At 32.0% G+C, this 18,488-nt stretch overlaps 1 protein-coding gene and 1 pseudogene across 2 annotated transcripts; one reads left to right on the top strand and one right to left on the bottom strand.

The window, feature by feature from the left end:
* Positions 1 to 2,815: 2,815 nt before the first annotated feature.
* LOC126832235 (coiled-coil domain-containing protein 177) lies at positions 2,816 to 13,260 on the bottom strand. Of its 2 annotated transcripts, none has more exons than XM_056103462.1 (16): positions 12,985 to 13,087; positions 11,574 to 11,833; positions 10,306 to 10,458; positions 9,733 to 9,829; positions 8,945 to 9,019; positions 8,528 to 8,696; positions 7,944 to 8,129; positions 7,440 to 7,559; positions 7,062 to 7,115; positions 6,797 to 6,922; positions 6,442 to 6,515; positions 5,454 to 5,561; positions 4,970 to 5,072; positions 4,739 to 4,848; positions 4,399 to 4,507; positions 2,816 to 3,986 (listed from the first exon to the last, which is right to left on the bottom strand). In XM_056103462.1, the coding sequence occupies exons 2-16, from the start codon at positions 11,812 to 11,814 to the stop codon at positions 3,819 to 3,821; spliced, it is 1,893 nt and encodes a 630-aa protein (XP_055959437.1). In that variant the 5' UTR covers positions 11,815 to 11,833; positions 12,985 to 13,087; the 3' UTR covers positions 2,816 to 3,818. The 2 variants fall into 2 exon arrangements, with proteins under 2 accessions (XP_055959437.1, XP_050418904.1); XM_050562947.2 differs by lacking the exon at positions 12,985 to 13,087 and adding an exon at positions 13,187 to 13,260 and having other exon boundaries at positions 2,817 to 3,986.
* A 206-nt stretch (positions 13,261 to 13,466) lies between these two features.
* LOC130014289 (26S proteasome non-ATPase regulatory subunit 10-like) lies at positions 13,467 to 17,457 on the top strand (annotated as a pseudogene).
* The last annotated feature ends 1,031 nt before the right edge of the window (positions 17,458 to 18,488 follow it).

Raw genomic sequence — 18,488 nt, 5'->3', positions numbered from 1 at the left:
AGCTAGGCTAGATTAGCTGAAATCTGTACTACCTAAAACAGCTTCGGAGTTGTTCAGTACCACCACAGGAGTCATGAATGACCACTGCCAGACAGTTTGTGCGATGGGTTACCCCTAACAGACACGCCCCAAAATGCCACGCCCCCCAACTAGGCTAGCTTCGCAGGCACTGTTCCCGTGTTCTAAAAAATTAGATTTTACCCAGGATGCGTAGGATACTAATATCTAGCACGTATGGGCTCCTGCTCTATAATATGTTCGATAAAATATATAAATGCTGATGAAATAGAAGTTAAAACATGATATGACTACACTGCGAACATTGCAATTAACGTTAGGCACTTGTGTCCACCCATGTCGGATGTTCAGGAGTAAACCTTCGTTTGTTTTTTGTTTTATTTATTTTACTAGACACGCCTAAAACTGTTTTAATTAACAAACACAATCCTATTTTTATGAAATAACTACAAACAACTAAAGCCATGCTACCCTTCGCAACATCTTCTTATTTGTGTTGAAATATTATTTGACACATTAAAATTTTATATAAAACACCATTTTAGTGTTTTCTTTTCTTTTCAGGTCATCTTGGTAGTATTTGCTTTATACATTGTTTGCAAAAACGCAAAAGTCGAGTCAGCGGATTTTCAGTAAATAAGGAGACATTTCTATTTTTATATTTACTTCTTCAAGTCAATAATTTACAGTCTTCTTGTGTATATTTGAAACATTCAACTGTTAAAGTGGTTTTTATTAAAGCATGAATAAATACAAGCTGTATATTATAATTTATTTAATACTTTTTGTTGTAGTAGTTTAAAGTAGCTAAATCTCTCATTCAGTATTATACATAATCTTCGACATTAAAAAAAAAAGAACTAGAATATATTATTGGTCCATTTCAATCAATAATGATAGATGCAATGAACATTGTAATATCAGTCTGCGACGATGTTTTCTCTGCGCCTTTGAGTGTCATTTGTAATGGGGCGCCTAGAAGTAAAAGGCTAAACGTCAGAGGAAAGTGAAATGTCAAATCGGACTAACCAGACGCAAGCGTATTTCGCCGAACATAAATATTAAAAATTACAATAAAAATTTAAAATATTGAATGTAGATCAGTTTAAATACATGTACATCCATATTACATTAATAATCAATATGTACTTTTCTACCCAGTTTATCTCCCAAAGAATAGATGATTTAGTTCCTTTAATAATGTGTATGCGTATTATTGTTTTATATAGTCACTTATCCGTTATGCAACATTAGGAATTATTTAAATACATCACCACTGCATGGAAAACATTCTACACATTTCGTATGCAGTACACTTTCAAGATGATGACAGACTGGGTCGTCGCCAGCGTCACCTAGTATCGTGCGAGTAATTCAAACGCTATCATAGAAACACAGGGTTTACTGGCCGTCCATCTAGTTTATATAGGCATAATGGATTATTCCAGGTCATTAATATCAGTTTTACGGATAAAAAAATATCGGAGGCAAAACAGTTAACCCAATATTGAGCTATCCAATTAGGTCGGATTGGTATAGATATCTTTCTAAACAAATATCAAAAATCTCGAGCGTGCGATTGAATATAAAATTTTAAAAAATCTATTTATACCTTTAATTAATATCTTTCATTTCAAATCAGATCTACCTTAGACCTGAATACAGTCATTTGTTTTATTTTGTTAGCAATAAATATTTTTCTTTAACAATCAGATCAACATACACAGACTTTTAATTGTATTATTTTATTTGTATATTAAAGTAGATATAATTTTTCATCTTTGGTATGGTTTTCTTTACAAATATTTCTATACGGAAATAAATATTTTTATTTTGTTGATACTGAATTCAGAACTCTTTATTAATTGGAAATATAACCAGATATAATTCTATCATTGGGAAATTTGGGTTATCTATTATGATGATCCACTGCGAATTTCCCATTCTTGTCTGTCAAGAAATTTATTATCCCTTAGATCACTAAACCATTTTAGACTAAAATATGTACAGCCCCCCCCCCCCCCCCTTCCCCTCATCATTAACAGAAAGCTTGATCTTGCTTTAACATTGTATCAAAACCTTCACGTTATACCCTGCATATTTCGGCACTTATTTCGATTGGCTAATGACCCAGCTGGGGAGCCTATCAGATTCCTCGATCATCACAATTACCATAGTTCAGGGTTCGTTCGATGTCAAGGTTTCCGTGGAGGTCGCCATGTTTGATTGAATGTGTTTTTGTCACAACCTCTGATTGAACGCTATCATTCGCGTGTTTGCGTTAAAGGGAGATAATGTAGCTATAAGTTCAGGAATTGCAGAACAATCTAGCAACGTCTAGATGTTGTAAAACTCGCGGTCGTTGCTTTAGGAATATATCTCTCCCTAACAAAATAACCTGCATATACCACTGTGTACGGAACTTTACCCTGTAGAGTACAGAAGAAGACTGGCTAAAACTTGTACTTGTAGAGTGTTAGAGCTTGTACATAACTCTTACCTGTAGAAGATTTGAGAAACAAGCTGCCGACTTCCAATTCTTTATTATGGTGGTATAAGGGTGCATCACCTCCAGTTTATGGAGTTAACTCATGATACCTTACTAATTTGGTTCTTTTTTATATTTTTATCATGGTATATATGTTAAAGTGTTCAAAACGGAACAAAAATCAAACGTAATGCAACGAAGGACTCACTTAGCACCCACTGGACCTCTAAATATTGAAGTTAACAGAAATATATAAGCAATAATAAAAGCTGCTAAAGTTACAATAATTTTATTGTCATATCAGGGAAATAATAAATTTCATATAACAATAGTAATAATATCACAGCTTACAAGTACACAAATAAAATATTTATTATTTCAAAATAATATAAATAGGAAAGGACGGATATTGTTTTATTTACAATATTGTTTAAATAGAAAACACTTCAAGTTTGTTTGTGTTCTTCTTTTGTTATCATATTATGTTTGATATACAATAACAAACCTATTACAAAATATCTCCAGACTATTTGACTGAATAGTAGTGATATCAATTATTTAGTTTAGTTAGACCAAAATATTTCATGCTTTCAAGTTCTAAGGTGACAAAAAATTTCCACTTCTTTAGTTTATTCAGTAATGGTAATATCTAATTCCCTGTGATTTTTTAAATAAAATGAAATATATAAACAAGTAGATGAAGAGAAAAATGTATTTTAACCCATTGGTTAATTTTCATATATGTCAATTATGTACTACGGCCATAGAGATGTAAAAATAAATAAATGGATATTTCTTGGAAATCCACATTAAACACATTTTTTACTACAATTCCATCAAATGTTAATCATCTTTAATAATAAATCATATATGAACGAGATAAACAGATTAATAGCAGGAGCGAAAAATATTTTTTGGGACTAACATATCATAGTTCTTTATTTCAATAGTACACAGACACAGGGTCTTTTGTAGTGGGAGGAAACCAGAGACTCTGACAGAAACCACACACAGTTCTACATACAACTCAGATATGGACTGTTCTAGCATATTTAATACCATTTCACAATTTTGTTTACAAGAATTTCTACTATGTGACCTTATGAAAGAAAGTCTGATTTTGATAATGGTCTATGATCATGTGTTGTATATTAATGGCTACACTAGCGAGAGTGTGTTGACAACAGTTGAGATCTGAAGTAACCCTACTCTGGGGTTGAACTCATAACAGAATTTGTTTCGAAGTGAATTAAAACAAAAATCATAATTTTCTGTGTCCCCATTTATTCATTTGTCCCATAGTCTCCACTGATCACAATATTTCCACACTAGAACGATTTTTAGTTGCTTTGTTATGAGTTCTCTTCCCTAAATTAGCATGAATTTCAGCTTGAAGAACTTTTTTATCAAATGTATCTGTGTCATATTTCTTTCTGATGGAATCACGAAGATTCTGGCTTGCTTTGGCTGTAGCTCGCATCTACGAATAAAAAAGAAAAATATATACAAATATGTAATAATTTCATGTATAATACAAAAAACACTGTAAATCTGCGAATTTACCAAACAATAAGAAGATTGTATCACTGCTTAATGAATGACATCAGTCATTACTTATAGCTACATTCAAAATTGATTTTTAAAATCTGTACATTGTAACTTTGAGAAAATTTCTAGCTTTTAGCAAGGGTCATCACATTAAAAAAACAACACACATGATGAAATTGTCTATGTGGAAAAATCTTGGGTAATTAGGGGGTGAGTCTTTAAATCAAATTATTGGTAGATTGTTTCACAAATATATATAAATCTTGTTGGTCGTGGGTATGTCTGTGATACCTTTCTCCAAATATTTAAATGTATTAGTCTACATCTTAATGGTATATACTGACCTGTTCAACAGCATAGTCTTTATCTTGCTGTAACATTTCTACCTTTCTCTCTTTCTCGGCCATTTCTATTTGTGTATCATATCGCCAGGCTTCTTCATTAGCTTCAATTCTACAAAATAATTCTTTGTAATGATAACAATTTTTTTGAGTGCTTATAGTGTGCATGAACCATGGATTCTTTTTTTTTTTTAGAATTAGAACGGTTCAATATTTTGAGCTTGACCTTGAAGACAAATTATTTGGTCACATTTTGGTATTTGATTTACATGCTTAAAGGAACATTTGTTTCAGAGATCCAATGATAAATTTGACACAAAATGAAGAAAAGATAATAACCAACCTTTTGAGTTTGTGTTTTTGTTCGATTTCTTTGGCAAGACGTTTATTGTGAGCTTGTAAGGCTTTCATTTCATTCAACTTGTGTACAACATTTTCAGCATAATTATCATTCTAAAAAAATAGTAGAAAGCAAGTTATTTATAAAATAGAAAACCATTTGTTTTTCGGGGTGAACACTTTAAGTTTAAAGCCTAAATTCAGTAAATAATGATAAACAAAATGTTTTAAATACCTTATGTCGATCTTTTACTACTTGTTTCCTCCACGATTCAAGTTCTTCTTCCATTTTATTCATTGACTGTCGAGCTTTCTCCTGTCGTTCTTCCCGGGCTTGACTAAAGATAAAAATACCTCAGTGAAGATGAAAGCTGTATAAATATGGTTCATATATAGTGAGACGGTTTGGTTATTAATTATGTATCCATGTTTTTAATATTTTACAATAGAGGTATTTAATTCTGTTTTATAATTGATGTTATACATTATCAATATTTTGAAGGTTTATATACAATACCAAGTATATTGGTTAATTAGTTGCTACTTTCATTTGTATATAAAACTTCTGAATATTATGTTCAATATGTTGAGAAAACCCACAAAGAAACGTCTCTTTAATTAAAGTAGTAATTGTGTTGCATATTATATTTTTTTGTTTATTACATGTGTAAATTGCTAAGTACTGCTCAAAGAAGATCTACATTTTATAAAATACATACTGAATTAAACGCATAGATCTGTACTGACTATCCAACATTTGTGAATAATTAGATTTGGCTCGTGAATGTCTAAGGTCACTTAATAATCTGGATTTATCTAACTTGTCTCTGAAACACAATTTAAAACAAACAAACAATAAACAAACAAAACAATAAACAAACAAACAATAACAACTTTTCAGAACAAAACTATATTTTAATATTTTTTACAGTTGAATTCTTTGAAATATCGAGGTTTGTGTCAATTAAGACATACAAATTTGACTAATAAGAGAACTACTACATACTGTATAAATATCATGATAGATTGTTCAGACAATATGCTTAGTTCATGAAGTCTAGTGTGCACTGAGGATTTATTTGACCAGAATTAAACAACTTGAGTAGTGGTCCCATATTCAGTTAACTTACTTAAAGGAAACATTTAAATTCAAGATACCTATTAAAATTTTGGTTCTTATCTCTAATTTTAAACTAAACATATTTCATGTGATTTGAGTGACTATTTATTTTTCAAGAAACAAAAAGAACTGAAAATTAAGGTGAACATAAGGGAGGAAACCTGTTCAATTAACGTTTAGGAAACGTGTGTAAATTGTTATTTAATTGTGTAAATTGTTATTTAATTGTGTAAATTGTTATTTAATTGTGTAAATTGTTATTTAATTGATGTACCTTAAGTTTAAGAAAGAAATATTTGCTTCTATAATCTATCTCTAAATTATCTCATGTTACAAAAGTACATGTTATACACAGGACTGAAATATTAAGGCAAAAAGTCAAGGAAACACATTAATGGCCTTAGCTATGGTTCCTTATTTTTTCTCAATTGATTATCAATTTGAGGTAAATACCTTACATTAGGTGAAAATTGAGACCTTAGTTTGAGTTTGAAAAAGTTAACTGAATATATTCCCCAATTTCAAATTTAGCAAACATTAAAATCATAATAAAATCCAGAAAAATTGAATTTGATAATTAAACTTACACCAATGATTTATCTATGATATTTTTCTTGGATTGATGTAATCTTCGTTCATTTCTATTGTTCATTAAATGATTCTGTTAAAATAAAAATTCACATATTTATTCAATTTTAAGATAATTATCAGAATTTCCTTCTTAATACACATAATTGAATACTGTATTGTCACATTCAAATAGACGAAATGATATGAGGTTTAATGTTTGACTTAATACACCAACCTAGCTGATGAAGACGGGGTTATGTCATGTCATTTTCTATGAGGGAAGTTCTGCCAATACAGCTGACTCTTTATCCAATTTTTATAGTTTATACGAAGGATAGTAACAAATTGATTTGTACCCTCCACACACCCTACCTTATTATTATGATGAAGTAAATTTTCTCGTCGTGTTTGTGTTTTCGCTAGAGTGTTTTTCTGTTGTCTATCAACTGAATTTACATAAGCCATATCATCAAGATGATGTAACTCCACAGTTTTCTTCTGAAAAACAAAGAAAATGATTAAAGGAATTATAATTTAATTATGAATTTATAAACATGATATCCAAGTACTTATTCAGTTTCAATTGAAGGGTGGTAAGCAAGTGAATCACATAATAAAAACGGTGTGGCCTTTATACCTGTGCTCTCTTTTTTAACTGATCTCTCATCCTTTTATCAGCTAATTTCTGTTCCTATATAAAACAAAATAAAATTTATTAAAACTTTTCACAATATATCACTATGATTCATCAATACTTATTGTAATATTATTTTCATTGGTATCTTTGTCTGGATATTATTTAAATTACAACTGTTGAGGAGTCTTTACTACTAGTATGCATGCAGGACTTTCACTTTTCCATTATATAATTACTAATTCTCATATTTCTAAAAATTGACTAGATCCAGACTGAAGAAGAAAGGATATTTTGATTAAATAAAGACATTGTTTTGGAATACAACACTATGTATATGATCAAGTCATATCAAAACCTAAAATTTTGGAAAATTAATACCTTGGAATGAAGCTGATTTAAGAAAGATGATTTCCATTTTAAATTTTTTTGTTTAAGTTTCTCTGCTTGTAAGAGTTGATCTTCTTCATCCATTCCTCTCCTCATTAATTGGTTCTTCCTCTGAAATAAATTTGTTAGAAATGATTAAACCTAATGTTATAAAACTGATGTTGCACCATCTCTTGGTAAAATCTAGGTCAGTAACACATTATGTGTGGTTTAATGATTGAGAGCATATTGATACTGCTCTGAACATTAGTCGGAGTGTTGTTTCAATATATTACACAATGTCTTGCTCGAGATCATTAAACAACTTAAAATACAGATACTATCACGCATATCAATGAAACCATCACATGAGTCCAATATCTCATCTGTATTTTAATAGTACTAATTGGCTATTTGATGGTTATTTCACGTAAAGGGATGCCAACATCTCATCTGTATTTTAATACTACTTTAATGGCTGTCTGTTAGTTATTATCAAAATATTAAAACACTTACACGTCTACGTTCATCAATTTTACTTTCATTAGTCAATAATTTCCTTCGTCTATTTTCTGCCTCATTTCTAGCTTCATTTTCAAGTTTCCTATCTTTATCCCACGCTAAAACAGCCTTTCTACGTAATTTATTCAGCGCTATCTCTTCTTCTCGTTTAGCCTTCATTATTTCAATAATTCTTTGATCCTGGGAAAAAAATAAACATTTCAATTAAAATGTACAGGTGAAGAATTGTGCCTTAATTATTTTGAATTCGAAATGCCCAAAGAAACTCATTTATTCTATCCCAACGCCCTAATGACCAATCAAGATAAACTTCATTTAACACTACTGCGCTCATTTCATAAGTCTACAAATGGGGGGGGGGGGCATTCTGGCTTAAGGGCGTTGCCATGTCTAACCTTTGGTAACTTTGCAATTAATTTTATATTATTTTTCAAACATCGATAGCTGAACACAAAATCATAGACATCCCTCAAAACACATTAAATCAACTGATCATTATAAGATGTTACTACTACAATTTTTACGAATTGAACTAAAGCTAGAACCCAAAGTTGAACTGGTGACAAAGTGTAACTTACCCGAGGTGGAATGGTGATGTCACTGGTGGTAGATGATGCTAATCTTGATACTGAATGAGATCTACTGGGTATTTTATCATTATAACTAGTTCGAGATAAATTCGATACACTTGACCTTCTAGACTTTGGTGAACTATTAAAATTTTTGGTTCTTCTGCTGCGACTTTGACTAAATAAAAGAAAGGTAATCTTATTTTGAAAAAAGGCAACTGTTTTGCTATCTTTATTTTTTCTATCTGCATTTAAATCTCTATATTTCTGTTAAAAAACAGACACCACATTGCTGAATATGATAAGCCATTATCATTAATTTTATAGATACATCCTATTATATAAAATCTGTGAAGTGGAATGTTCATTATTATACAATATCATATTCCTAAAAAATGTTAATAAATATATTTGATCAACACTCACTGATCAGATTTGTCTTCTTTCCTGGCTAGTAATATTTTTCTTAATCTTTGGCTTTCTTCATGTAGTTCTCTTGCTCTATTTAAAACATAAGGATAGGATTGAGATTAAATTTGTTCCAGATGAAAGACTACATGTATCCCAAAGGTCTGTGGTACTCTTTCAAAAATTGAAACTTTTAGTTTGCAAGTGTGGTCAGTAGCTATAAATCCACAAATTTCATGCTACATAAGTGTGTAGATATACATGTGATATATACTTGCCGAAATCAAAGTTGAATGTGTTTGTCTGATTATCAAGTCACTCTTACAAAAATTGAAGAAAAAAAAACCCATTAAGCAAAATTATGTTGAGCTCATTTTTGAAAACCTCAATACTTTGATGACATTTACACACTAGGTCAATAACCATCATCATATTCTTAAATCCACTTTTATTTACAGCGCTCTGGGAAATTTGGAACTGCCTCTTTAAATATCTTGTCAGCACAATATTACTATCATTTTCAGACTAACAAGATCATTTTTATTGTCAACAATTATTGGATGCGGACTTTAGCCCATATCACATTTTTCATCTGGGGCAGAGTGTATGTTTAATTTTTCTTGAGACTTTATAACTGAGACAAACAGGCTTTTTAGGAGTACTGTAATAATACAGGATCAAAATATTTATTCCATCAACAAAATCTTAATTACTGTATCATTAACTCATATTTAAAAGGGCAAACTGTACAAATGATTTAAAAGAAAGATAATGCACAGTAACTAGCTAGACGGGGGTTAACTCACCTTTCTTCTAGTTCATTATGGGTAAAACGTTTATGACCAAGACTAGTTGCCCAAGCAGTTCTTTTTCTCTGTAATTTTTCTTGACTTAAATCATCGTCTGAAGTCATTTTATTTTGTATTGTACACATATAATGTTATCAAACAAAAAAGACAAACTCAGAATGATCTGTAGTATAGCCTAATACCATATGAACAATCTTGCAACCCAATCAATAGACTATAATAGTTCAAAATGAAGAATGAATATACTGGGTTTGAAAATTTCATTCAAATTACTTTATTCTGGGTGAAGATATGAAGGTTTGAATATCGTTTATTATCGTAGCAATGGTAGTTGACAACCGCGACTAAGTCTCTATTATCCATTTTATCGTTATATTTCAAAATCTTGTGGGTGGTCTAGATAGTTCATTATGTGCTTGTCATATGAATAAATGTCTAATAATAAATACAACATTTCAGGCCAAAAGAAAGATGTGCAATAGGAAGATTAAGCTCTTAAATAACACATCTTTAAGCATTATTTAATATTTAATAGAACTAGGAATTAATTATTTTTAACCAATTGCTCACCAGAATATGATCGAGTGATCTTTATACATTTTTGTCTTCTTGATGGTCTAGCACTTGATGGCCGTTCTAAAGACAAGCTGCGACCTACTCGTCTATTTTCCCTTTCATCCTCGATGATACGACTTCTTTCTTTTCTACACAATTGTAATTTGGCTAAATAGAAAAATAGAAATGTACACATGATTATAAAGGACTTATAGTAGATGTCAAGCATGGTAATATGAGACAAAAAGGAGTCTTTCCACTAAAATATTGATTTGGGTCAACAATCAGTACAGGTAAATGTGATTGTGAGATATATACCCTTCCCCCACCACCAGATCTCTTTAATCAAACAAGCACATGAATTTTGAAAAAAATCTGGAACACTGCTTTGTTTAGTATTCATGATTATCTTGAGTAAATTAGAATTTTAGTAGATTCCATCTCAATTTTCCTACAATGTCATTTTAATGTATGAGTAAGGCTTCTGGTGGCAAGGGCAATAATTCTGCAAATAACTGACATGTGACACTGGACTTTCATAGATTTCATCTCCAGGACTAGTGGAACAATTCCTAAAAGTTTCAAAAGAAAATTTTGACCATAAGGGCAATAACTCTTGATTTTTGAAAGGATTTAATATGATCAAACAATTCAAGGACATTTGAAAAACAAATCTAAAGAACTCGAACCTTTAGAGATATATTACAAGGTATTGATGGCAGGGACAATGAATTGATGTTCGACACAGAATTAGAGTTCCTGTCTATGATAGCTAAAATAAGTAAGCAATTTATTTTATAACAAAAATCAAAGACTGTTTCTATTATGGGACCAGTACCAGCCAATGTCTATTGGAATTGACAGAAACATGACCAACGGTTAATTTTGACTGAACAATCTGGTAACATTAATGAAGTCACATTAATGATGTCACTAACATATCCTTTAAGTACCGTTACAATAGTGTCTATAGGATATTTCCAAAAGTTGAGCAGTGTGTACATGCAGTCAATGTCATCATTATCTAGTACTATCTTCTATTTCTAACATAGAAGTTGTACTATAACTCAATGAAGCTGCTGACTGTAAACAGATGTCATTATTATTTATTATTGAGTTTTCGAACTACTGGTACATGTATGTATTAGAAAAATGTGGGACTCTATGAGATTGGCTAGGCTGTAAATGATAATTACAGATTCTAGTTACACCATGAATGATTTAATATGAAATTCTCTTTAAATTTAATATATATGATATGTGCATGGTGTACACATACTTACTCTGTCTAGCTTGTTCCTGTTCATCATAAATATTAAATATAGTTCGTAAAGGAATATCTTGTGGAAGAAGCTCTTCCTGGTATTCAGAAAGAGGTTTGTAAAGCAAATCAACTGGTTTAACATCAAGCCTCGAACATGCCTCTAGTGATCTTGGACTGGTTAAGACATATTTACTGTCCTCATACTGGCCATCCTCAAAATTATAAAGATGAAGCTTCAATTTGGGCACTTCCCGTGACATATCTTTATTTAGATTAAACCTGTAAAACAATGATTTAAAAAAAAATGTTTTGTGCATATATATCATAATCAATTTTTATATGAATAGTTTATACAGCAATATTTTAATCACTAAATTTTACAAACATTCAAAAATTTATGTGACAAAAATCCTGCACATTACTGACAATTATCTGAGTCAAATGTAATGGCATACTTCCGGTTGGTCCAATTTATTGCCATGGGTAAGCTAATTTAGCTAAAACTATATTTCCTATGCCAATTTCCTTCACAAGAGATAGATGTATAATGCTGCAAAGATTATACAAAAGTCTAAGGACAATGGCCATAGCATGCCACAGATACATGTTACATCATAGATAAGCTATACTACATATACACGTATGTGTATGAAAGTGACAGGGCAACAGAATGCAACCTAGATAAAAAAAACTTCATAGCTCAACCCTGAGTGCCACAATGAGATGGTTCTTTCTGGCATGTACATGTAAAGTACGTCAGAAATCACAAAGCAAAACTGCCAATGTTTTCTTCAAAACAGTCATTGATTAATATTATTTATCACATTCCTGTCATAACCAACTTCAATTAAGGACATAATCCTACCTGACATGGGTACAAATCATCCCTTTTAAATCAAAGTGTTACAATCTTTTGCTACGCCTATGGGAGAGGTCTGACATCTAAATCTAAACGTCATGAAGGTGGGGCCAAATATATGACGTGAACAACAGCCCATTAAAATGTGCGACTTAGTCAAGGGAAAAATCGCAAATACAGGAAAGGACATTCCAAGTCACCAAAAAAAAAACCACAACAAGCTTGATTCTTGATTAACATATCTGTCAATATATTTGCAGTTAACAGATAGTTGTGTTACTAGGCTACCTTGGGGCAGGTATGTTTAGTTAGCCCTAATAATATAAAACGATCTCATAATAGTCTAAAGAAATTAAGTTTGCCATGTGAAACCAAAGGCTTCTAATTGTAGCTAAAAGTTAAACAAAACACATCACTCGGTATATCATCAACGATTTTAGCTACCTTCTCTAAATGCAACCTGGATAATTACGACAGTCTTAACCGAAATATACCTAGAATACACAGTGAACTGTTTAAATTCTGTAGATAGATGGTCACAATTCAAAATAACCAACCATGATCATCATACCTTAATTTGACGCGCTGAGGTCAGAACTTGCAGGTACTTGCTTCTTTTCGGTAAGGGATTTGTTTTCCCCACCAACCAACCAATTACTTGAAAATTACGGCACAAAGTTCGAGGTTTTCACGCGCTTTTTAAACGCCAAGAAGATATATTTATAACAAGACTATATTTCTTAAATAATTATGATATCATGACATATAAATACCTTAAATTAGTCAATTATTCTTGCAAAATTAGGACAACTAGCGTCTTGTCAACCATTGCATTGACAGCGCCACCTGTTGAATGTTGCGTCCAAATTCTCACTCGAACAGATCTGAATATTTCAGAAATCCATTGATACTATTTTAACGTAAATTTCAAATACAGATTCCTTTGAACGCTTTAGAAAAATTGACGTGACTCTTACTGAAACTGAATATGTTCTAATTAAAATATAAAATAAGGTAATAAAATATTTCGTTCGTTCTTTACTCAAGTTTATAATTTTACAATTACTGGTCGACTTTATTTTAAAGAACACGAGGACAGAAAAGAAGAAATAAACAAAAGGTACCGCCCGCACCATAAAATATGTTTATAGCTCTGGGGATTTAACCGATTAAGACAAGCTGCGTACACCAGACAAAAACATGAAGTGTTTTGGGGTTTTTTTTTTTCACGCTGCCACTGATATTCTCTCCAAAATCTTATTTTTATTTTTGAGGGTCACGAAAAATCGACCTTGACCTTGTACGGTAAACAAAATATCACGTGACTCTTTTGTTGTCATTAAGTTTTGTGGGCAAGAAAGAGTAACATATTAAATTAGTTTCCAGTGTTTGGATAGAAAATCGAGAGCAACAAAATAATGGATATGCAGTGTCGCATGTATGTTAGGTACAGATGTTCCATCAATCTGACATATTTGTCAATTTTGAGAGATCCTCTCATTTGTAATTGATGGCAAACAAATTCCCAGCTGTCAAACTGTTGTTGGGGAGTTAAACAGTCTTTTCTGGCATATTTTTGCACAATTCGAATTTATTTGCAGTTCATGTCCTCAAGTTGTATTGTATTTTTAAGCAAATAAAACTTCTTTTACTACAGATACTTTTTCATAAAGTTTTAATTAGCAAATTTATATGGCTTTACAACCATTTTCCATTTAAATTGATCTTTTTAATTTTTCAGTGATTATGGACGTCACTAGAGGTACTGTACTCAGTTTGTATCGAATGCTGTTTAGATATGGTAAAAATTTAAAGTACACTGATAAAGAATATTATTTGAAAAGATTACGTAAGGAATTTGATGGGAATCGTAATCTACAGGTTCAATCTGAAATTGAACATTGTATTGAGGTTTGTATGTTGCTGTTTGTGTTCCAAGATATATTCACTTTTTGTGGTTATAGAGACATTAGCGCTTAATTGGGAGTCATCAATGGTTGGAGAGAGAGAGTGGGGTTTTACATAGGCTAAGTGGCCCAATCCCATTCAAATATCCTGAATAAAAATATTGTTTAAATAGAAAAAAGAAAATCATCGGTTGGTAAAATAATAATTTTCAATTTAATTATGATATTGAAATGGCTTGAATATGCAGTTACATTGAAGGCATTTTCAAATTTTTTTGTATGTCTAATTTGAAATAAATCTTCTAAACCCTTCTGAGTTACTTGTGTGAATTTTCAATTTACTAAGTAGGTCACTGCTATGATTTTCTATACTTATTTACATGTAGGTGAGACTAGGGTTATTATTAATATTAATTTACATTTATTTTCTTGGTCAGGGTTATATTTATAATGTAATTGCTATTTAAGTAGTTCATCTAGTGCAGTCTCAAATTTATATGTCACTAAAAATTCATGTATCACAGACTGAATATCATATGTAAACAATAGCAAATCTCTGAAGTCCAGGACTTCATTTCACTTTACAATTGGAGATCCAGTGTGCATGGTACATGTACATATATGTAAATAGAATTTAAAGATACATTATGGGAGATTAGATAAAGAGCTGGCAGTTCTCACTATAATAGTTAAAATCCAGTAGACGTGGTACAAGGGTTAATCAGCGAACTGGATGTATGAGATGTGTTGTTGACGTTTGGGAAAGTAGGACGAGGGCAAATGTGTAGGGAGTGAAGTGCTGTAAAGGGATAGTTAGATGTATTATGAATGGTTAGAGTGGCTTTATGATTTGTTAGACAGGAGTGATGTAATGGGTGTCAACAACTGGGTATGCTGGTACCGTCGCAATTGTGGGGGGGAAGGGCGGAAACGGAAAAATATACAATGTTGACAGTATGTGCCAGGCATGAGGCTGCGCAGACCGAGCGGGAGCTCGATAGGGAGTGTGTGGGAGGGTCACCCTCATAAAAAATTTTTTTTTAAAATTTCAGTTTTCTGTAAGCAGTGAAAACACTATTTTGGCATTGTTTGCGGGGTTAAACTTAAAAATCACATTAATACACCTATTGCACGATATTGTGAAACTAGCTGACGAAGACAGCTCGGGCGGCGATTGTTCGACTCGGGGCTGCTCTGTCAGTATCTAACAAATGCATTTAGTTCGCGTACAACTTTTAAAAACCGAATGTCAGTATGGTATTTCTCACATAATTGGTTATCGCAAAAACAGAGTAAACTGAAAGCGAGTAATCTCGACTCAAACCTATAGTCTATAGCCTACTTACTACACTGGTCACTAGGCTTCCTATATTATTGTTTGTGGACGGTTTACTACTCAGTGATAAGCCTGCGCCGCAAAAAGAGGTCTCGCCTTTTATTATTAGTATAATGACTTCCTCATGTGCGGCAGGTTAATTTGCTTCTAAAAACACTGTTTTCCGTTCCAAAAAATACAAAAGTAATTTTCTACCAGATGACCATGGTTCTTTTCACCGAGACTAGATAATTTCTCTCGGTGTAAGGATATAGCTATGGATAAGTTCATACAAGGTCAATAAATCCGCGGTCACTTCGGGTCACACTGTTGAGAAAATAAACCGATGGGTTTGTTTAGTAGCAAATGCCCGAACGTACCAGGCACCAGGTCATCTAGATAAATTAAATGGAATTTGCTGAAAATTTCAGTCAAATTGATCCATTCTAAACCAAGATTTCAGCGATTGAATTTGCGGCTTAGCCTCGATCGTCATTACTAAAGTCGATATGATAAAAGACATAGTCTCGATTATCCTTTTCATGATTAAATCATGAATAAAAGTTTAGCAGCAAAACGGTTCCTCATCCAATAAATATCACAGGCTAGCGTTGACATCGAGAGTTAATAATGGTCTGGATAAGTTAATTAATGTCTAATTAATAATTTCGATAACATTTCAGGCCTAAAAAAAAGACCTGCAATAAGCAGATTTAGCTCTTGCATAATGTATGTTTATGTGCCTCCATAGAAATACTCACACCAGACTCGCCCACAGTGCTTACTTACCTTTAGAAATATATGATCATCTGTATACATGTTTATTTGTGTTGATGAGATGTTAAAATATATGTCATTGATTTCATTTCAGAAAGGTAATGTCTTCTTAAAGAAAAATGTGATGATCTGATGTATGGTAAAATAAATAATTGTTGTCATGGATAACCAAGTCTCTTTATTAGAAGCTGTAAAAAGTGGTGAACTTGAGCAAGTTTGTAAAGCTTTTAAAAGAGAGATTTCAACAGATGAACTAAATAGTGCATTGTGTTGGGCATCTAGACTAGGACATAATTTCTTAGTAAGGTTCCTGTTGGAGAATGGGGCTGATGTAAATTGTCAGGAATTCAATGGATTTACTCCATTGATATGGGCGGTTATTTATGCTCCTAATGACTCCGTTATAAAAACTTTAATTGACTCTGGTGCAGATGTTCATCACTGTTCATTGAAGTTTCGTCAGACTGCTTTACATGCGGCAGTCATTAGAGGAAGAACAGATTTTACACACTTGCTTTTAGACAAAGGTGCTGACCCTGATGTATGTGACTATCTACATAAAACTCCCCTGTTGCATGCAACCTGTAAAGGTCATATTGAATGTGCAGTGATATTGTTACAACATAATTGTGATGTTGATATACCAGGAGTTACCCAAGGAGAGTCCATGTCCCCTTTGATATGTGCTTTGGTCCAAAATAACCTTGAAATGGTGAAGATTTTATTCATGGCAGGAGCTAAATTTAAAAAGTCAGCCATTTATCATACATTTACTCTGAATGATTTTTATCAAACTATTGAAAGCAATCTCAATCTTATGATACGCCCTGTAATTCTACAACAACAATGTCGGATTCGCGTTCGCCAGTTTCTGAAACCAGAATTTGTGAAAAAGTTACAAGCATTGAGAGGAATTCTTCCCTTACCTATGCACAACTATCTTTCTTTAGCAGAACTTGATACATAACATGAATCTTGTTCCAAATATTGTTTTCCTAAAACTCAAGTACATATTTCTATTAGTTATACTGATTTTCCTCTCTGAATCAAAGTTCTTAATCAAAGGCTATTTAAATTTGATTGAAATCATTAAATGTTGAACAATTTCAGGTTCTTTTTCAGATTTCTTGGAACTATTTCTGTCAAATCATTATATTGTTTTTGTTCTGTTTATATATATTTAAATATAAGTTGATTTCATTGAATTAAGTAATATTTCATAGAAGACAGGAATGGGTCAAACACTGTTAGTTTTACGAGACATCAAATAGCAAATAGTAAAATATGGGTTGGTATAGAGTGTAAAAACTGTTTGAATCTGGATGTTTATGTGAGCGCTATTAGTCAAAGAGAATTTCTAGTAGGTCATTCAAATATGATCTATTATATTCATGATATAAAATTCATGACTATATTATATTTATATCCTTTTGTATATAAAACTTATATAAGAAATTTATAATTTTATTTTTTATTTGACCATATTGGTGACCATGGGTTGGATTCGATGTTTTATCACAAAGGAGCCACAGTGACTTAGGAGTTCTCGTTATTATAATTATTAAGATTAAAAGAAAACTTTTTAAGTATTTTTTTGACTTTAAATTGTGACAGGTATCCTCTGTGAGACAAACTATGTTTTCTTTCTAGAACATATGATACCATGGCACTTATCTATTTAAAGTAAAAATAATCACAATATTCAAAAAATACACGGCCTAGTAATATGTGTCTTACAATAAGCAGCTGGGTATACTCCTTATAAAACAATTTAACACTACATAGTTTATAGGTCATTTCGGGACTAACATATGGTTTAATTTTATTTTAATAATTCGCTTGCGCGTAGGGGTCTTTAGCAGTGGAAGGAAATCGGAGGACCCGGAGAAAACCCACGAGGTTGGACAGGCGACCCTACTCCTTGTCACGTACAACCGGGGATTCGAAACCATGCCAGTTGACTCAATGACAGGCTTTATGATACAGCGTGCACGTGCTAAACATTCAGCCATCCAACCCGCCTACATAGTTTATGTCCCTGATTATGTCCCTGACACACAATAATTTGAAATTTTA

The sequence above is a fragment of the Patella vulgata genome, chromosome 9 (genome assembly GCF_932274485.2).
Source record: "Patella vulgata chromosome 9, xgPatVulg1.2, whole genome shotgun sequence".
NCBI lineage: Eukaryota > Metazoa > Mollusca > Gastropoda > Patellidae > Patella > Patella vulgata.
This window is presented reverse-complemented; position numbering and strand designations above follow the sequence as displayed.